Source organism: Rhea pennata, chromosome 1 (assembly GCF_028389875.1).
Source record: "Rhea pennata isolate bPtePen1 chromosome 1, bPtePen1.pri, whole genome shotgun sequence".
NCBI classification, from domain to species: Eukaryota; Metazoa; Chordata; class Aves; order Rheiformes; family Rheidae; genus Rhea; species Rhea pennata.
Genome location: NC_084663.1, coordinates 134,393,483 through 134,406,496, shown reverse-complemented (window position 1 = coordinate 134,406,496; position 13,014 = coordinate 134,393,483). Strand labels below are relative to the sequence as shown.

The following is a 13,014-nucleotide window of genomic DNA, read 5'->3' as shown; positions in this document are numbered from 1 at the left end:
GGTGCGTTAGGAAGAGTGTTGCCAGCAGGTAAAAGGAGGTGATCCTGCCCCTCTACTCAGTCCTGGGGAGGCCTCATCTCGAGTTCTGCGTCCAGTGCTGGGCTCCCCAGTACAAGAGAGACGTGGAGCTACTGGAGAGAGTCTAGGGTAGGGCTACAAAGATGATCAGGGGGCTGGGCCTCTTCAGCCTGGGGAAGAGAAGCCTGAGGGGGAATCTGATCAATGTGTACAAGTACCTAAAGGGAGGGTGTCAAGGGGATGGGGACAAACTCTTTTCAGTTGTCCTGTGTGACAGGACAAGAGGCAATGAGCAGAAATTGAAGCACAGGAAGTTCCGCCTGACCGTGAGGGGGAATTTCTTCACTGTGGGAGTGACAGAGCCCTACACAGATTGCCCAGAGAGGTTGTGGAGTCTCCTTCTCTGGAGATCTTCAAGGCCCGCCTGGATGCAACCCTGTCTAACATGTTCTAGGTGACCCTGCTGAGCAGGGAGGTTGGACTAGATGATCTCCAGAGGTCGCTTCCAACCTTACTGATTCTATGATTCTATGAACAAACTAAATAAAAATCTGTAGAAATACTGAGTTAACTCTGGCTTTCCAGAGCTCTTCTGGAAACCTTGTTGGATATGTCTGAATAGTATATGTGAGTGAATTCACACACCTACCCCAAGAGGATCGAGGCACTGCATGTTTTGACAGGGACATCTTGTCTTCCTGTGTTAAACAGATATTAAATGATGCCTCAGTTCCAGGACAGTTAGGGCTTTACTTCCCAAGGGTTAAAACTGGAAGGAGCCCAGTGGCATTAGAGAGGCTCCACAGAAACTGAGATGTCTGCATGGGGTTTACAAGCATCATACAGGTCCTGGAGGAGACTTGCGTCCTTCAAGGGTGGCAGCTGAAAGCCAGATGTGATACCCCAGGTAGCTTGATTTAGCAGCTATCCTCTCTCCAGATTAGGGAACACCTCCTACTACTGTGTAACAAACTTGGGACCTGTGGCCTCAAAAATTACAACATGATACAAGGAGAGAGTGAGAGCAAACAAGGTCTCCTGGATCCCTGCCATAGAGAGAATTTAGTAGATGAAAATGTCTGGATGATCCTCGAACAGCATGCTACAGGGAAGGCTGAAGATGGGGAAAGGTTAGCTTTCACTGGCAACCTAACGGGGAGACATTTTTTTAAAGGAAGTAAGTAAAAGCAAGGAAACAATCCTTTCTTTCTTCTCTGTAATAAAGAAGGCGAAAATCCATGCTGGTCACCTTTAAAATGTTCAGCAGCAGCCTCCTACGTTGGAGGTGTTTTGCATCAACAGCTATCATTTTCTTGCTCATTTATTACTATTACTAGGTTATAATAATAATCGATTGCTTGGATCTGTGCAGCATCTGTTAGCTGGATAAAACGTTCCAATTAATTGCCACATTTGAACCTGTCTGCAGATTTTAACTCAGAAACACACTCTAGGTGCAGTATGTCTTCATAGCCCTGCAAAGAGCCATAAAGAGGAATGGCGGTGTTAAAATTAGAACAGAATTTGGCTTTTCTGTTCCTAGCAGGTCGGCTTTGCAATTGTCCCCGCAGCAGACTGATCTGCGTCTGCCATCTTGTGGGCAGAAGAAATCCTGACACTGACTCGGGAAGGCCGCTGACAGTAAATGCCTAATCATTTTGAAGTAACAAATCACAGTTTTGGCAACTTCCCCTCCTCCATATTTACTGGCACCAAGGCAGATTCAGCAGGCAGTCTGTCATGTGTTGCTTTTTTTATTTTCTAAATGATTACATATTTTGGAGAGAAATTATGTTCTGAAATTTGCCGTATACATGTTTATTGTGTCTTATCTATTTATTCTACCAGAATTTCATTATCTGTTTATCTATTTAACCAGAAGTAGTTCTGGACAAGGAGCTGCCACAGCAGCAACCTTCAAGATGTCAAGCTAGCATGAAGGACCTGGTGTGGCTGGGCAGCCGAGCAAGGAAATCCTACCTGGAACTGTATTTCCTTCTCTCCCCTCAGAGGGGTATATTTTATACTGTTTATTGTTATTAAGTGCAGATCTTAATGTACATCTCCAAATTCCAAGGCAACATGAACTACATGTTTCCGTTGGAAATCAGATCTCGGGTCCTAAGCACTTAGAAGTTAGACACTAGAAATGAAGGGTAAAGTCCCATTTGGGGAGAATTCAGCTTCAATATGCGCACTGCAGTGTAGCAGTGTATTCTATAAACATTGCATTTCCAGGGGCCTGGGAGCCCAGGAAATTGCTTACCCCCTTCAACTACAACAACGATAATAAGTAATTTCAGTGAAGAAGAGGAACTTCATCACTGGATTCTGTGTCCTATTCACGTCCCAATTTCATTGCTAGTAAAGACATGTACATGTTTTCAGTACTCTGAAAGACTCATGGCTTATTTCTTCTTCTCCAAAACAGAGCATCGAAATCGAGGTGATAACAGAGAGCAAAAAGTCCAAGGCTCCATCTCTGTGGTGGCCCCCCCCTTTCCTCCCTTCCCTGCAATCTGCAGTCAAAAGAGGCAAGCGGTAAAGGACCGGCACCTGCTACCAGTAAGTCTTTCCTGTGCACTACAGCTCTCACATATGAACACATTATTAATTATGGAACCTGTCTGACAGTGGTTCACAGTATCCCAGCGAATGCTTGCAGGTTCAACGAAGTTGATGTACATGACTGACTGATTAGTAAAGTTACTCAGGTGACAGTTTCCAGCAGCAAGCTCCAGGGTGGGTTTCCACTAAGAAGGCTCTCATTTTTCATGTGTGGCCAGCAGACAGTCACACTCAGTCATTCGTACGCCAGTCATAGTCCTTTGCATTCTTCACTCCTGCTTCAGGCAGTACATCCAGGAAGGAATGCTGTAATTTCAACCCTGGAATTATCATTGCTAAGGGCCAAGAATTCAAGGGCTTTGACTAATGGCTTGAGGCTCCTCTGGCTGCAGATGGACTCTGCAGCATTCCTCCAGCCATGAGGATCCACTGTTTCCACATAGGGGTAATAGTCTGATTCTGTAGTGTCCACTTCCATGCAACTTCTTCAGATTCTACATTTCTCACCAATATCTTTACACCAGCCAAGTGGAAACTCCAATTGAAGACCTGATCCTGTATGTCTGTGCTGACTTGCCACTGCTGCACCAATTTGAATCAAGTTAGTGTTGACAGAGTGATATTTACCGCTAGTAAAGGAAATACACTCAGATCCAAAATTTAACTCTAATTGTGTCCCTGATTCCCACTGGTTTCAGTAGGACTTTGGTCCTGTATGGATCTGGGTGTTTGAATTATAAAAGCTTCTCTGTAGCTAAATTCTCCCCTGTGCTAAGATCCATTGCGTTCCTTAAATCTCATTTAAACTCCACAGGTCAGACCTGAATTTGACTTAAGTAAGTGATGCATATGCTTATGGCAGCCCTCAGCATAAGGATAGATCTATCCTTCCATGTGCAGGTTCAAATCTACATAATTACTACAGCCATGGGTGATTTACCAATGTGTAGCTACTGAATAGTCACCCATTTAGCTTAAAAATTCAAATACATTCATCCTAATCCATTATATTAATGATATAGAAATGCTGTAATAGTAAAGGAGTCACAGTATAAAGCATCTGTCCAGAGACTAAACCTTCAGCTAGTCCATGTAAGGAGTTTGGCTTCTCCTTGGAAAACATGAAGTTCTTGATAAGGTTTGGATTAGTTTGACTGTTCTGTTTTTCTGGCCACTTACCTGGATAATTTCACGGAAAGTATCACTTGTGCGCTTTAAACTGATTAGATTTTTAGGCTTTGTGAACCAATTGAACAAAAAAGTGTTCTGGGATTAAGAGACAGCATAGAAAAGAGTAGGAAGACAAAAAGGAGAAACAGGCTTCCTTTCTTTTATAACACATTATTGAAGATAGTGCTGTTGTAAGGTCATTGAGAGGTAAGGGAGAGATGACCCTAGGTTATGCACCAGAACAGGTGACAAGTGATAGTTTGGACAATATATGGAACATACAGTGCTCTCTGTTAGTGTCAGGTGGGAGCTAGGCATGTCTTTTGAAATTGCGTACTTAGTGGTGAAAGGCCTGACTCTTTGCTGTGTTTGGAAAACAACCAATGCATTTTCAACATGACTTCCATCTGCAACGCAAAATAATAATAGTGAGCAACCCTCTGAGTCCTTTATCAGTTGGCAAAATTAAGTCATGCTGGATACAGACTTGTCTGCTTTACCAGCAAGTCCACCTTTTTCTTTTCAAGAGAGAAAATATTAAGCTTTGTGCCCACTTTCTTTGGAAGCTGACCAGGTTCAGTGTTCCCCTAAAGAGGAGCAAATGAGAGTTACTTGGAGGTTGCAGTTCTATTGATTTCAAGCCATCTGACGATGTTCTTCTTCAGGAATTACAACTACTTCAAGGCTAGAGTACTCCAAAGTGCCTTGACCTGCTTTTTTCGAGAACCCCTTTTTCATGGGGCTAATGTCTAAAGGGAAAATAAGGCAAGATGAAACTGCATGAATTCATGCATGAAACTGCACATGAATGCTCTGTCTGGTGAAGGGTTAATCAGAGATTTTTGAAGGATGTGGCAGCCATTAATACCTGGTTGATATTGTGCCAGTCTTTATGAGTTAATGATATTATTACAAGAGAAAGTTGAAGCTGCTGATAGCAGCTAGCTTGCCCTTTTCAGCATAAGATTTTTGACATCTGAAGAGGTACATAACCTTCAGGGGTTGTTTGATATCTGATGCCAGTTGATTGCATTGTCTATTTGTCAATGAACTGAAGATGTTAAAGCCCACAAGAATTTATATTCGTGGAAGAGCAGTCTCTTCTGTATTCCCCTTTTCCTGATGCATTGGAAAGGTGCTGGCAAAAGAAATACTGACCAACAATGAAAGTCACTTTTGGTATGTCTTATAAATTGGGAAAGTAATCAACTTTCCCAGCTAGGAAATTTTTAAAAGTTCTGGCATTTGTGTTTTCTAAACTGGCCACCCAAATTTGAACATACATTAAGGCATTGAAAGAAGTGGCTTGATTTTGAGAAAACTTCAAACTACCTCTGTGAGAACTGTGAGAACTGAGAGCTACTGAAAACCAGGTCACTTGTGTCTGGCCCAGCACAGGCTTCCAGGCTGGATTTTTTTTTTGCTACAGTTAGGTGGCTCTCAGGAGCCTTTCCAAAGATCCTGCCTTTTTATAGTAAGAGAAATTCCACCATAACAGATAAGATTCACTTTTAAGCATGACTTTGTACAGAGAGGAAGATGCCAAAGCACTACAATTTCCAGGAAAGACTAAATGAAATCATAATCCAAAATGACTAATAGCAGCGTAAGTGGTTCAAGATGACCATTTTGGACTGTTCTATCACAAGATCACTTTGTCATGGAGAAGAAGCAGAGAACTGCTACTGCAAACTACTGCATGTCATGGGATCTTTTGTATCCCAGACAAGAAACGTTTGGAGCTAACTTCACAGTCTACACTTGTTATAGGAACTCCTCTGCTTTGTCTGATGAAACGTCCATTTAGCCCAGAGGCCAGCAAAGGATCCTTCAGGAAACAGGGGCATTACGGAGTGAACCTTCCCATGATTTATCCTTCCACTTTAGTTCAGTAGTTGATTACAGAGCTTCTGAGCCAGAAATCAGATACATAGCCACAGAGAAACCAATCTATCCTTAATTCTTCTACTCCTTTTTTCCAGCAAATTTAGACCTTTAGCCTCAACAGCGTCCTGTGCCGGTGACTTCAGCAATCTGAATGAAAATGTATTTTTTGTTTGTTTTAAACCTGATGCCTTATAATTTCATTGGATGCTTTCTAGTTCTTAGGCTGTGAGAAATTGTGAATAATGTTTCCTCATTCACTTTCCCCATACCTATTTTTGCAGGCATGATTTTACTTTCTTAGCCATCCCACTCATTCATTTTCTAAGCTGAAAAGCTTCAGCCCACTTAGTCTCTCTGCACACAGAAGACATATACAACTGAACAGATTTATAAGCATCATTCATTCAGCCACTTTTGCCAATGAAGAAAACAAAGCATAATCTGAGGAAGGTGCAGACTTGTGAAAATAAGAGAAATATTCCTTACATATGTTCCCATGACAACCTTGCTTGTAATACTGCTGAGGCCAGTCATTGAGTATGAAGATGCTGTGTCATTCTAACTGCAGTTCAGACTTCTGTTTCATATTCTTCACATTTCTCCTTTCCCTGGTTTTCCCAGGTCCATCCAGTGAAACTCCAAAAGCCTAATGCTCAGCTTCAGAAATGAAATGTCATGAGAACACACTTTCTCCCAAAGCTCCTGGCAGGGCTGTTGTCGTAAAATCTGGGAGACGAAGCAAGGCACTTATAATGCTTGGAAACTCCCATTCACAATTGCACAAAGTTCAGTATTGGTTTCTTTATAACTAGAATCCAGGCTGGGATTTAAGGGCGAAGTAGCAGGAGGCTTCCGTTTTCCAGGCAGGTTTTGCCTCTCCCTGAGGCCTAACTAGAGGAAACGTGAAAAGGAAAGAACCCATCAGGTTAGTTGTCCCATCTCCCTGCCGTTTCAGAAATATTCCCTGTGGTCTGTCTTCGAGTGCTTTGCCCAGCAAAGGGAAAGGCATTTGCACATACTAACTTTCCCACAATTTGGTGTTGAAGCCATACCCGACCTCAGCAAAGAAGGACGGAGTTAAGGGCCAGGTATTATTTGGGCTATGCATTTCCTGTGTGCAAATCCTGCCTGTTGTTCTTTAAAAATAAAAGCTATCTGATGTAGTTTATCAGAAAGAACTTGCATAGTACCATGTGCGCAATAAGTGTAATTCCTACTATCTTGTATTATAGGATTTTTATTTTGTGGCTTCAGCTGCTAGATTGTCATGGTCTGACTTCTGTCAGAAAACAAGTCCTATTTTTATCTTCACCTCATCAAAACGTTGGAGCAGCACATTAATCATTAAAGGATTGTCAGGACTTTTAACAGATCGCATTTGTGATGCTCCAAAATAAAACACCCACAAGCACATAAAACACAAACTTGAAGAGAGTGAAGCATATGGAAATATAAATGTTGAGAGTAGGCAGGCAAGCAGGAATGTGTTTTGCAGCAGAAATAGCAGAGTCAGAAGCATTCCTGGTGTTTTCGCTTCCAGTGTTAGTTGACTGCATAAGAAAGATGCTGTACAGGCATGAATGTTAATGCCTAACTATAGTCAAGTGTGCCCTGAAAACACTGGAAAGCTGCTCACCTTTTGCTAGTATTTCTTTCTCTTTTAGCAGACCTTTAATTTTCCTCACATTTCAGTCAATGCCTTTTTCCTGACTCCTGCGAGTTAATAAAGTAGCAGGCTCTCCATTTTACACGTAGAGAAACTGAGACAGGGAGATCTCACCCCAGGCCCCAGAAGGAGTCAGGATTAGACTGGGGCAATCCTGGGATCAAACACTAGTTCGCATTTATTCTGCATATTACCTTTCCAATATACAGATGACTGTTTCCAAATGTAAAGTTGGGTTGTACTGCTAAGGAGGACCTACTATTTCTGCATTCAATCTGGGTGAAAGCCTCCCGCAGGTGTTCTCTTCACTGCTAGAAATAGGCTATTTGTGAAGCTTACTGATGCTTAAGCTATATGCTAATGCTGTGCTCAGGGTGAATAACACCCACTTTACTCCTAAGGTCATCCTAGGAAGGAGATTCTCTCCGCCCACTGCTGCAGGAGCCTGGAGTCATAAATAATATTGATCCCACATGTCCTTCTCTTAGAGGTAACTTTTTAGATGAGTAAAAGAAACCCACACAAACCCTCTAAAGAAGAGAGATGCGTTATTAGCCAGCACCTCCCTTCATCAAGGCTTTGTTGGCTCCTCCAGCTTAACCTGGTGCTGCAGGGCCTGCCACCAAGATTTCCTGTGAGATAACGTGCTGCATGCATGGTCAGCCCAGGTTTTAAGCTAATGCTGAGGAGGACAGGGAAGGAATCAACTCCGCCAGGTCTGAATCAGATGAACATGTTGAAGATAAATGCTTATATAAAGCATTATTTTCTGTGAAGATAAGTGCTTAGAGCTCTTAAAAGCGCTCTGGGTTTCTGAAAACCTCTTTAATTACCTGAAGAAAAATTATTACTTAATTCTTGGTTTTATGTTTTTCTCTTCACCTTTATACTGTGTTCAGTATGTTCTATGCTCACAGTATTTCCTGTAACACTTTCAGTAAAAATAAGGCAGGCTAGGTACATGATCTAACTCAAAGGATGCTTCTTGCACAAGCCTTCCTTTATAACTCGTAAGATCCCGAACAGCAGCATCTCAGAGCTTTGGGGTGTTCATTTCCTCTGATCTCAGCCCTGGGACAATAAATGTGGTTGGCCTATAAATTGCCAGGCTGGCAAGTTTGTGCCTGCAAAATTGTTTCTTTGTTGCTGCACTGATGAGGTTTAAGACTTTCATTAGCTAAAGGGTGATTCATGTGTCCTGTGTATCTGCAAGTAACCCCAGGCTCCTCTTGAAACCACTGGGGAGAGTATTCAGAAGTGATTCATCTCACCCCAAGCTAGCTGCGGAAGGAAGGGGAGCTGAATTGCTCAGCGGCAATGTCTCTTGCTGTTTCTGTGTAGAGGGAGCCTAACTGAGTAGCTCAGACTTAGACATCTGACTTTTTTGTTGCAGTGCACAGAAACGAAAGGCTTTACCACTGAAGAGATTCAGAGCACAGAGAAATCAGATCATGTGCATATGTAACTGAGATCTTTACTGCAAAGCAAAGATTCAAGAGCATTTCCAATGACACCTCTGCAACTGAAGCTGATGGGATAGCTTAGACAAATAAAGATGCTCTCATTTGTCAGTGACTGCAGAATAAATCCCTATTCAAGCAATTATACACCAGTTTGGTTTCAAAGCAGTTCTAGCCCATTAAGAAAATGCCTCTTTAAAGTATTCTGATTTTGTATTTAACAGATTGATTATCACCGTTACTGTTTGCCAAGTACAGGCACATAAAAGAAATTCACTTTGAAAATTGTCTAACTGCAGATTTGCCCATCAGACCAGAACAGCCTTGGGTATATAATAATAATTTCTTGCTTAATTATGTGTTTACTCAAGACATTTAGAGATATTCTGGTCTTCTGAGTTAAATGAGAACATTTAAAGAAAAGCAGATCTCTCCCTTTCCCAGCTAGGAGCTGTTTCAATGATGTTGAAGCAGTAGTGTTACTGCTATAATCAAAAGGGACTCAGCTGCCACTGTGTTGGGCACCATGTAGGAGGAGGCAGTAGGAGACCTCAGGGACCCCTTGGTGCCATAGTGATGGCACAGGCATTTTCAGGAGTGCTGCTATGGCAGGACGAGGGGAAATTTTACTTATAACCTACATTTGGGACCTGCCTCCATTTTTGTCCAACCTCTTCTTAATACTTCTCTACCATTCTCTGTCCCTGTGGCAGAGCAAAGAAAGGACACTCATCAGCCCTTGATTTTCCTAGTTTTTATTGCTGTTTATATTGAGAAACAGGTGCGACTCCCGTCCCAGAAGTTTGTCTTACTGTGCTTATATAGAGACGTGAGAGTTTGGCACATCAATTCATCTCTTTGGGTCCATGTATGCCTTCTCAGAAGAGTAAGAAAGGCAGAGTGGTGCTCTGGGGCAGATACAATAACCCTGCACCAACAGTACAAACATTCAGCTTTTGTATCAGCTGTAGCTCTGCTAGTCTCCTTGCGGCCAAAGCCAAGTTCCCCACAGTTTGTCCAGGGCAGATTTGCCTGTGGGTGTCTCATGCATCTACCTGTGCTCAGAGCTTGGAGCGGGAGGTCCCTTCTCACCTCCTTCTTGTGCACTGACCAGTACCACCGTGGTCCTCTGTGTAATGCTTGAAAGATGTAGAAGATTTTTTGTATCCTGAACTCTGTCACCTCAGCACCATCTGTCTCTACCAGGATCAACTCTTTGCAGAGATGCTCTGACATCTTCCAGAGGAAGCTGAATTTCAGTTCAAAAACTCATGCTTTTAACTGTGGTATATCTGCTCAGAGCAGGTTACTGAAAACTGGACCAGAAGATGAAAGGTGAAGTCATCCTTGTGGATCTGAAGAGTAGGCTTAAATTGTTGAGGTATTTATTATCTCTACACCTGTTGTTGCACTAATGGAAGTGTTTGTCCCATGATGAGGACATTGTCCCAGCTTAGAATTGGTTCTGCAGTAACCTGTCTGGCCTGCTAGAAGTGTTTTGGGGGAGCAATCCCTTTTTGTTTTCTCCCTCTACTCTCCTGAAAGGCTTATGGACAGCTCATTTGGAGACTTCACTTGGTTTTCATCCTGTACATGGAACCAGAGAAAAGCTGGAAGTATTGTGTGTGTCTCAAAATACAGCAGGAAGAGACTAAGAATTAGGTCTTCGGAGTCTTAGCACAGCTTGCCTTTTGGTTTTTTTTGTGTTTTTTTTTTTTCTTTTTTTTTTTTTTTTTTTTGAGAGAGAGAGAGAGAGAGAGAGAGAGAGAGAGAAGGGGACCATATAATGCAAAGTCATTCAAACTGAGATCTGTGGTGTATCCATCAGAGTGGTGTCGATGATGATTAGCAGGAAAATGACCAAAGGATCATTTGGCAGGTCTGCTAACTAGCTAGGGGAGACACAGATGCCCTCCCAGCACCTTGCCAGGAACACTTGCTACCGCATTTCGGTGCTATCAACAGTCATGTTTTCTTTATCTTTTATATTTAGTTTCAAAAGAAGTCGTTCTTTGCCCATAGGTTTTGAAGGCAGGACAACCTACAAAATAGAGTTCCAACAAAAAAGGACTTCACAGCTCCAGGGAGTCAGTGAGACTTAAGACATCCTCAGGACTAGCCTTATTTACATCCATTGCTTAAATGGATCACGCAACAGATTTCCTTACATTATAAAACAGATCTTTGATAATGCAATTAGATAAGGGCCTTGTACTGATTTGGCCTCGGTCCACATGCAGTTCAGGTTCCCCCAAATCAGTGCAAGACATTTTTAGGACCACTTAAGCATATCCATACAAGGAGGTCGAACCAATTTCACAGCAGTTCTGTCTAATCTGAGTAAGCAAGATCAGCACAGACTTCACGTGGGTCCAGACATCTCCATAGGCACAGTTGCATGAGGTGGGGCTGCATTTGTGGAGGAGAAGTCTGTTCTGGGGAACACAATGATCAGTTGGGAATACAGGTGAAAATCTCAGCTTGTTTTGCCTCTGATGCTAGTTTGTCTAGATGAAAATGATGTGCTTTGACCAGCAACGTTTTGTGTATGTTTTTAATTTTATTTTATTTTTCTGTTTTACATTTCACATTTATAGTTTAACAGCACCCGCTCGCCCTCCCCAATTGAGTGTTGCCACATGACCCCATGGAGTAGAAAGGTACTGGAAAAACAAGCATCCTTCAATTAATAGCCCTGTCTCACTCTTCTCCCTTCCAGATCCTAACCCTTCCTCTCGCTTGCTTTTCACTTGCTAACTTTCCTGTGCCATGTTAAAAGACACCTTTTCTGTTCTCTTGTGTCAATAAGGCACAATGATGACTCTTTTTTTTTTCCCCTCCTTCTTTCATTCTTCATCTTGGATCAGTTTCAGGAGTTCATGGCCATGAGACCACCTCCTCCTATTGCCTCTTTGTAAAGGCCTGAACCAGGGCAGACTCTGTAGCGTTAGCAATTGCATTTCCTTTTCTTGCAACATCTTTGCCAGAAAAAAATTGCTTTTTTTCTGGCTTTCTGTTTTTTTTGTTGTTGGTGGTGGTGGTGGTTGTTTGTTTTTTTCCTAAACCGTAAGAAATGGTTCAGCAGATGCTGGTGCAAAAGCCTGGCTTTATTCCCTGGCGAGTTGCTAACGCCCGTGGTCGGCTGGAGAGGAGCTGCGGCGGGCAGAGCCGGCAGGCAGGTCGCCGTCGCCACGGCCGCTTTGTCCGGCCGCCCATTGCAATTCCGGGGGGAAGTCGGCAGCAAACGCCTGCTCTCCTTGTGCGTGTGTGTGCACGCAAGGTTTTGTTGGGGTTTTTTTGTGTGTGTGTGCACGCATCAAACTTTTTTTGGAGGAGGGGGGAGTTACCTAGGAAACAAAGTCTTTTGTGCTCGAAGTTTATACGAGCCATTCACGTCTCCAGGGGCTGGGCACAAAAGCTGCAGAGAGAGAGGGAAGGCCGCGATGTTTGACTAAAATCCTCCGTTGGGAGGCAGGGGGAAGAGGGTTCGCGGTTAGGAGGGGAGGCAGCGTCTGTCCTCTTGGGTTTGGGGGGCTCCCGAAGGCGACGCTGACCAGGTAAGCGAGCGTCCTCCCCGAGCTGAAACAGCAGCCGCTGCGCTGAGGCCGGCGAGCTGGTTTGCAGCTGCGCTTTCCGGCGAGCTCGAGAGGGTGCCTTGCCGCCGGGTTTGCGCGCGCCCTGCCAGGAGGATCGGCAGAAGCGCCGTCCGCCGCGCGGGGCCGAGCGGGGTTTGGCCCTAGCCCCCCTCGCTCCCGAAATGAAAACGGGCAGATGAAGCGTAACCGGCAGCCCGGGACCGTGAGGAAGAGCAGCCCGAAAGGCGTTGCACTTTATTTTTAACAGAGAGAGGCAGGCAGGCTCGCAGCCCAGCCGAGGAATTGCCACGTTCGTAGACGAACGTAGTAACTGAGAAAGGGAGAAAAAACAGGCAGAGAAAGGTAAGTGTTGCCCCTCCGTCCCTTCCAAACAGAGCAGAAGCGTTTTTCTATAAAGAGCCTTCAAAACGGGAGTCGACAGCGAGATACCACACGAAAAAGTGCCCAACTGATTTCTCTCCTACTAGATGAAACTGTAAGAGCTTTGCAGGACAGCTTTCTTGCTTGGGGATTTAATATTGCTTCTAAAACAAGACAAAACACCTGTGTTTCTTCTGCACAGTTTACTTCCCAGGTTCTCTATTGGCCGTGTCCAATGCTTTGGGTAGCAAATTCTAAATATTTGCCTGGTCTCTAAATCGTGCTTTGC

General features: G+C 43.6%; 1 protein-coding gene across 2 annotated transcripts in view; it reads left to right on the top strand.

The window, feature by feature from the left end:
- The window catches only part of NHS (NHS actin remodeling regulator), a 259,543-nt gene that overhangs the window by 235,168 nt on the left and 11,361 nt on the right, over window positions 1-13,014 (top strand). For both annotated transcript variants that reach the window (XM_062600848.1, XM_062600858.1), the window contains exons 3-4: window positions 2,450-2,583; window positions 11,367-11,429. In XM_062600848.1, the coding sequence (XP_062456832.1) occupies window positions 2,450-2,583; window positions 11,367-11,429 (197 nt within the window). The remainder of the gene's footprint in view (window positions 1-2,449; window positions 2,584-11,366; window positions 11,430-13,014) is intronic.